Here is an 8,612-nt window from a genome sequence, read left to right on the forward strand (position 1 = left end):
CTAGGTTTTGAGGTCATCGAAATAAAGTGCTACTACAGATGGTGGTGAACCAAGTATATGGAAAATTTTGACATCAAGGAGGAACGCAGGCAACAATACTTGAACAAGGTTCAAGTATTACTTTCCCGGTTCAAAGAGTGGTCAATCATCCATATTCTAAGGGAGGAAAATATGGAGGCAGACACATTAGCCAATTTGGGTTTGTCCACAGAAATGAAAGGGAGGCTGACTACGTGATAAGGGAAATCCATGAAGGAGTCTTCGGGAACCATTCCAGTGCAGACTTGTTGGTTCTCAAGTTAGTCAAAGTGGCTACTATTGGCCCCGGATGGAGCAAGACGCAAATACATTTGTTCAAAAGTGTGGTAAATGTCAATGCCATGCACAATTAGTGCATCAACCAGCGAAACTTTTGCAATCGGTGGTGTCACCATGGCCATTCATGAAATGGGGAATGGAAATAGTCTGTCCCTTACCACAAGGACCCGGTAAGTTAAATTTCTATTAGTTTTAACTGACTATTTTACTAAATGGGTTGAAGCTGATGCTTACCAAAAGATCGAAAAATGAGAAGTGATCGATTTTATATGGGACCACATCGTCTACTAATTTGGAATACCAAAAGAAATTGCTTGTGACAACGGACCACAGTTCATAGGTTCCAAAGTCACAAAGTCTTTTGAATGGTTGAAGATCAAACAAATTACATCTTCATCGTACCACCCGAGTGCTAATGGACAGGCAAAGTCAACCAATAAGGTAATTATTCAAAACCTTAAAAGAAGTTAGAAGATGCTAAAGGCAAGTGGGTAGATGAGCTATCAGGTGTGTTGTGGGCATATCGGACCACGGTAAAGTCGAGCATGGGTGAAACACCCTTTTCACTTGTATACGGTTTAGAGGCTTTGATACTGGTGGAAGTGGGAGAACTGACCTTAAGGTTTTCCCGTGCAAACGAAAAAAATAATAATGAAGCATTGCTGGTTAAACTAGATTTTCTTGAAGAGCACTTGGATTTGGCATATGTGAGGATGATGGCACAAAAGCAAAGTATGGAAAGGTATTACAACCATAGAGCAAATCTCCGATATTTCAAAGTTGGGGATTTGGTTTTGAGAAAAGTTACTCAAAGTACTCGAGAAGTTAACGTCGGAAAGTTGGGACCAACATGGGAAGGACCTTACCGAGCTTCAGCTATAACCGGTAATGGTTCATATGAATTGGAAAATCAAGATGGAGTTAAATTGCAAAGTAATTGGAACGTGACTCACCTCAAAAGGTATTATTGCAGAAGATCCTTGCTGGTACTGAAAGTATGTGCCGCACTCATTTTCCCTTCGACTAGTTTTTGTCCCAATTGGGTGTTTTTGGAAAGGTTTTTAATGAGGTAGCAATATAAAGCATACTACGAAGGAAGAATCATCGACAAATGCAAGACTTCCAGTGTTCGAATTATCATACTTAGCATCCGAACACTGGGGGGAGCTAATACATGACAAGCCACTAAAAGTGTTATGATGGAAATAATAAATGACAAGGCACTAAAAGTGTGAAAAAGATCGGGGGCTGTTAGAACCGGGATCAATATCTTATCAAGACCGGGGACTGCATGATCAACCCCCTAGAAATAAGTTGTACAAGTTAGCCACATGTATTGGAAGCTTTATTTACTTAAGCAAAATAATATTTATGTAAATGTACGTTTAAAGATAGAGGTAATAAATCAAAGTCCTTTTATTTTTATCTTATTTCTTTTCTGAATGATAAGTTAATTTATTTTATCATTTGAAAGTTAACAAAAACTTCAAATTCTTGTGCCGGAATGAAAATGAGATGTCTGCTTCAAGAGAAACGTAAGTATTTATGCCCGGAGTCAAAAGATATTGGATGTGAAAAGATTTCCGAAGCTTTGTAAGTTAAACAATAAAGAGTATTTTTTGCACAAAACTTAAGTAAAAGAGTTTCTTTTATTGATTAAAATGTCAAACTCAGTAAAGAAGTTTTGGCATAATTACAAAAGTAAAGAAAAAATATATACATTAGGTCTTGCTGCCAGAACTCAAAGGGAGACAAATGTCTTCGATTTCCTTATTGAGAGAAGGTTGTTCCGCTTCCGGTTTGAGGCCTTCATCTTCTCCATTTTCTCCTTCATTTCTCGAATACTTAGAGTTAGGATTCGAAGAATCAGAAGCAACAGCCCAAGTAGGGAGGTTCTCATGAGTAGTTGTCTATAGCTCCTGGGCCTTGGCAATACATTTATCGATGTTAGCGATTCCTTCTTTGGAATCCTCCAAGGTTTTCCTCTTCGTATGATATCTGACATAGGTTTTCTCAAAGAGGACATAATCTTCTTAGTCTTGGAGTTTTGCTCGGAGTTTTTCAATTTTGGAATGGAGCTTTTCATATTCAACTTTCATAATGTTGATTCTGGAATCAAGCTCAACATTAGTGATCGAGTGAAGTTGATTCTTATCCATGACACTTTTGAGTCTTTCTTCCATTCTTGCTCTCCTCTCCTCGGAAGCATTGGCCTCCTCAGTTTTGAAGCGTAAGCTAGCCTCCAAGTTATTAACTTGCTCCATGAAGGCAGATTCACGCTCGGCAGCAACAGTTACAGTATCATGAAGTTTGGCCCACTTAGCCTTAGCATCTTTAAGGTCTTCATGTAATTGAGAGGCTTCTTGGATGTGGACCATCCTATCTTGTTCGGACTGCTGTAACCGGGCCTTAAGATCATCCATTTGAACAATTCTTTCCTCCATCACTGAGAGGCGCTCGGCAAGCTGACTCTGTTCAGTCAAAAGTTGATCTCGTTATGAAGTAAGCTCTTGCTTGTCAGAAATCAACCATTGTAGGCCTTTGGAAGCAAGAAGGTTGGCCTAAAAAAGGTTAGAGCTAATGTTATTAATGCAAAGTATAAGTTGAAAAGAGACAGAATAAAGTTAGATTGATGCCTGCGCCGAACAGTGCATGCTATTGTTTATCAAACACTCCGCAGAAAGAGAGTCCATCTTTCTCTAACCTTTTTCTGAGGGCAGTAGCTTCAGATAATTGGAAAGCTCCACCGCCTTTGAAGGTATATAGCACTCATTCGAAACCAAAAGGATGACACTTCATTTTATATGAGGGTATTGAGTGGGCGTCGAGTAAGTATATCCCAAATGTCCATGGTTGGGCGACCGTGGCAAAGGGGCATTTTCCATTTGTTCAGCTAGGGCCAGTGGAGAAGAAGCAGCTAATGTAGATGGAGAGGTAGTCACTATCGGCTCAGAATTTGGCGGTGGAGAAAAGTCAGGGATTGAACTCCTTTGACCAGAAGCGATTGTGGGATTTTGAAAATGAGATAAAGAGTTTTAAGCCAATCCCATTTCACCGAAGAGTCCTTGAACTTCTTTTGGCTCTGGAGTTTGAAGCTCACTTGGCGGAGCATCCGGTTGAGCTGATGAAGATCTTTTTCTTCTCTAGAGAAGAACCACTTCATCATCGGTTTCTTCATCAAGGACCATTGTGGCGGTCCGGTTGTTGTTTCTTTCTGTCACGACCCAAAATCCATTAAGGGTTGTGATGGCGCCGGACACCGCTATCAGGCAAGCCAACACTAAATAATTAATTCAGGTCTCATTTTAATATTTTTGAAATCACAATTTTCCCCTCAATTAAATAGTAGAAGATGGAGTTTACAAAATACATAATAATATCTTTAAAATTTCCAATACAGTGCAACCCATAATCATCCCAAAACCCGGTGTTACAAGTGCATGAGCATTAACTAGGAATGTAAAATAAAATACAACAGTTGTCCGGAATACAAATTGGACAGGAAAAATGTAAGTACTCTGAAGGAGACTCTGCTGGCTGTAGAGCGTCGTATAGGATGCAACTCACCTAAGTCCCCGCCATAATCGCGCCTCTGCGCCCACAAGGCCGCTAAACATATGTGTACCTGCACAAAACTGTGCAGCTAGTGTAGCATGAGTAAGTAAATCAACGTAAACCTAGTAAGTATCCCACCTAACCTCGAAGAAGTAGTGACGAGGGGTCAAGTGACCCGTCCGAAACCCAAGTAGGTGAAGTTTAACCTTTTGAAATTCCTTTATGAAGTTCCAATATGTTTTAAATGGTTAAATTAACAGGCAAGATGCAAGCATCGCAAATATAATGCAATTTGGATCCTAGACTACCCGGACATAAGCATAATAGTAGCTACGCACAGACTTTTGTCACTTCGTACGTACGTAGCCCCCCACAAGTAGAAGCACATATTGAATTATTTCACCTATGGGGTAAAGTCCGTCTTACAAGGTTAGAAAGGAGACTTACCTCGCTCCGAAGTTCCATAACCGGCTCCCAAGACCTTCCGACGACTCAAACCGATGCCCAACGCTCCAAAACTAGTCAATAATTATGCAAACCCATTAATATATACTCAAATAATCATTATAATCCTAATTACAACAATTCCCAACTCTGCTTGAACAGTCGATAAAATCGACCTCGGGCCCACGCGCCCGGATTACGAAAAGTTTCGAAGATAATCATTACCCATAACCTTAAGAACTCAAATATATGATTTATTCCCAATTCTATACCCAAATTCGTGGTAAAAATCCAAAATACCATATTCTAGGTTTTCTACCAAACCCCTCCACAATTTCTACTAATTTCTATGTTTAAATTCTTATACAAACCATGTATTTAACTTATAATAAGGGGGGATCACTCACCTTGGGTTTCTTGCTGAAAATCTCCCCTCGATACACATCAAAGTCGCCCAAACCAAATGAAAATGGGAGAAAAATGGGCCAAGTCCCATTTTAAAGAAACCCTATTGCCCAGCGACATTTTCACACATGCAGGTCTTAGGCCGCTTCTGTGCATCCGCTTCTATGGAACTCCATCCGCACCTGCGGCTACTGACATCGCACCTGCACCATCGGAGGTGTGCAAATCCTTCCGCTTCTGTGGTTCTCAGGAGCCTTGGCTCTTTTTGCTTCTGCGAGCCATCTCTCGCACCTGCGGGCTTGCACATGCGGCCCTCATCATGCAGGTGCGGTTACACCAGATGCCCAGCTGCTTCAGCTCTTCCTCAAATTCAAATTCGATCCGTTAACCACCCAAAATCAACCCGAGGCACCCAGGACCCTGTCTAATCACACCAACCAGTACAATAACATAACACGGACCTGCTCGAGGCCTCAAATCACATCCAACTACATCGAATTCATGAATCACGCCCCTATTCGAGCTTAATGAACTTTAGAACTTCAAACTTCTACATTCGATGCCGAAACCCATCAAATCACGTCCAATTGGCGTCAACTTTTGCACACAAGTCACATTTGACATTACAGACCTACTCCAACTTTCGGAATCGGATTCCGACCCTAATATCAAAAAGTCCACTTCCGGTCAAACTTCTCAAAACCCTTCAAATTTCTAACTTTCGCCAAACGACTCCAAAATGACCTACGGACCTCCAAATCCACTTCCGGATGCGCTCCCAATACCGGAATCACTATACGAAGCTATTCTCTGACTCGAAATTCCAAACGGACATTGATAACATTGAAATGCACTTCAACCAAAATTTATGGAATTCTTCCAAAATGCTAAGTTCCACAATAGGTGCCGAAACACTCCCGGGGTATCCAAAACCCGATCCGAACATACGCCCAAGTCCGAAATCATCATACAAACCTGCTGGAACCTTCAAATCCCGATTCCGAGGCCGTTTACTCTAGAATCCAATCTTAGTCAATTTTTCCAACTTAAAGCTTTCGAAATGAGAATTGTCTTTCGAATTCAACTCTGAACTTCCCGAAATTCAATCCCGACCTCGCGTACAAGTGATAATACCTGAAGTGAAGCTGCTTATGGCCTCAAACCGTCGAACGGCGCACTAGAGCTCAAAACGATCGGTCGGGTCATAACATTCTCTCCTACTCAAAGATACATTCGTCCTCGAACGTGCTAAGAACTGCTCTGGAGTTGTCTGAAATTACTGCTTAACACCTCGTGCACATACTCGTGCTATCACAACTCAGTTGGGCACATTAGCTCAAGCTAATCTGAAGATTTTCCCTTTTACTTAGCCAAATAGGCCTTAAAGCTCAATTTTAACATACAAAATTCTCTGCCAGACCTGCTTCCATCATATGAACATCGTATCAATCTCTGTACGATGTACTAGAACATGACTGCATATCTTTGCTGAATTCACACCATGCACCGCAATATTCACATGACTATAATAATATTCTCTGATCATAATAGCCGATATTCCCCGAATCTGATACTCACCATGCACCTCATGACATATATAAGTCTGGTTCCAACTCTTGCAATACCGCCACGACGAAAGAGACGTGTAGAAATTCATAACCAATTGCCGAGTCAACAAATCAATGAATCTCCCCTCTTGACTAGAATCACCACACCCTTATTAACCGAATAATGGTACTTGCTCTTTAATATGCTTCATATAATCCGATCGCATTGATCCCAGATCCAAAACTCTCGTCTCACCCAATATAAGTTGCCCAGACAATAAGCCCCCTCAGGCACTGCCAAAAGTCTCATGTGATGCCACAATGTGCCAATAAGCTACAAACTTGAATGTGATACATAAGGAAAATGAACTCTGGAAAGAAATACTCAACCCAGGTAACTAATTAGATAACCAAAAAGGCGTTATGAACCTTCCTCAAAAAATGAGAAACAAAACACACAAGAATAGATATAGGGAACTGTACACAACATCACACTATTGCGGCATGCAACCCGATCCAAACAACATGTACGTGGAGACATGCCACCTGATTCGCACATAATAACCTGCAAGGAATTATTTACCGAGCTAAAATGCTCATGTCATGCCCAAAACCTGGGGAGCGAGACCGGCACCTGGTGCCTCACCTACACTTGCGTACCAATTTGTGACTAAGTGAATCAGAACATAGAATGTCATACTTTGATCATGGGCCACATTGCAAGACAATTTGCAAAGCAAAATATAAAACTGAATGGAATCCAACGCTGACTAAACATACATATAAAGTTGGACCGTCAGGGCCGTCATAACTACTATAGCTGCCAAACCAACAAAATATACATACAAGGCCTACAAGCCCAACATACTACACTAACTGATAGGATATATCTACAAGGCTCTACTGCTGGATGTACTGTGATCGGAACAGGGCCCCGAACTACCCATAACCTATATACATATATATATATATAGGATGTACATAAAACTCTAGACACGGCAACTTCGAAGGACATGGAGCTTACCAATAAAGCTGGACTCTGGCAACACCTACTGAGGAGGTCTATCCGTCTGTCCGTCTGAACCTGCACACATGAAATACAGCGTCCCTAGAAAAAGGGACGTCTGTACAAAATGATGTACCGAGTATGCAAGGCAATAAAATACTGAAAACTGAAACTGAACTGATAATATAATAACTGAAGTAAGTGGGAGTCAAGATAATCTGAAGATATTCTTACCTGCTGATATTGACTCAACTCTTTCAATATAGTAAGTAAAATAGCTGTCCGACCCTATAAGGCTCGGAATATGTATATATCTGCTCTGCCGTAGTAGGCTCGCTCATAAGCGCTCAGCCATAATAGGCTCTGTATCTCGGCCAACTGGGCTCGCTCATAGGCGCTCGGCCACAGCAGGCTCGGTATATACCTTACCATCTGATCAGAGGTTGCCCAATAGGGGCCTGCCCATCGATTATAGCTCGATAGTGGTGAAAATACTGTAATACTGTATATATATAGAATCTTTTCTCTCTTGACTCGAAGGACACAATACTCAATTGAATATAAAGTTCCGATAAGGGAGAATACTGTAATTTATAAGACTAGGATAATATATATAAATTCGGGAATATGAACTTCTCTTTATGCCTCGTTATCAAACACATGTAATTACAAGATCATGCTAAAATGAAGGAAGGGCTTAGCCTTAACATACCTGGAGTAGGGAAAATCCGTATGATATTCTTGAGAAAGATTGCACCGTACTCCTTTAGAATCGCAAAATCTCACGTTGCTAAGGTGCTAAGAAATCTCGTTGGATTGAGGTTGCTAAAGTTGGAATCCTTGTAGGAATTGGTTGAAGGTGTTATGAATTCTTATTTATATAAATTCTTAACGTTTGTTTTGTAGTATTTTGTAGTTAACACATCCAAATGAAGTCAAAATGCTAATCTTCTATGTCTTTACATGTAGAAACATGTAGTGTTTTGTATCTAATACATTAGTTTGCCACATAACCCATAATGACTAAGAATCATATGTTTAGGTAGTGGCTTGCTGCCACGTGGGGGGGGGGGGTAATCTTTATCCCATAATTTATTAGTTAATTTAGGTAATATCCCATTACCCAAAAATGAACCAATTACCCACATAATTAAGAATTATCTCAAATTACTTAAAATACTACTTACTTTTAACATATTTTACGTATCCTACTATCGTAGTCATGGGGTACCTTGTATGGCATTAGTCCATAAATACGGGGTATTATAGCTCGGTCCGTATTTTATCCCAAATAGCTAAACTTTGATGAAACTTATTTTCTTCGATTTGCTTACCCT

General features: G+C 40.5%; 1 protein-coding gene across 1 annotated transcript; it reads left to right on the top strand.

Annotated features, from left to right (window-relative positions):
• The first annotated feature begins 863 nt into the window (after window positions 1–863).
• On the top strand, window positions 864–1,857 carry LOC138898887 (uncharacterized). The gene is made up of 2 exons (XM_070184995.1): window positions 864–1,251; window positions 1,793–1,857. The coding sequence occupies exons 1-2, from the start codon at window positions 864–866 to the stop codon at window positions 1,855–1,857; spliced, it is 453 nt and encodes a 150-aa protein (XP_070041096.1).
• Window positions 1,858–8,612: the final 6,755 nt, after the last annotated feature.

This window comes from Nicotiana tomentosiformis, chromosome 9 (genome assembly GCF_000390325.3).
Source record: "Nicotiana tomentosiformis chromosome 9, ASM39032v3, whole genome shotgun sequence".
Classification (NCBI taxonomy): Eukaryota; Viridiplantae; Streptophyta; class Magnoliopsida; order Solanales; family Solanaceae; genus Nicotiana; species Nicotiana tomentosiformis.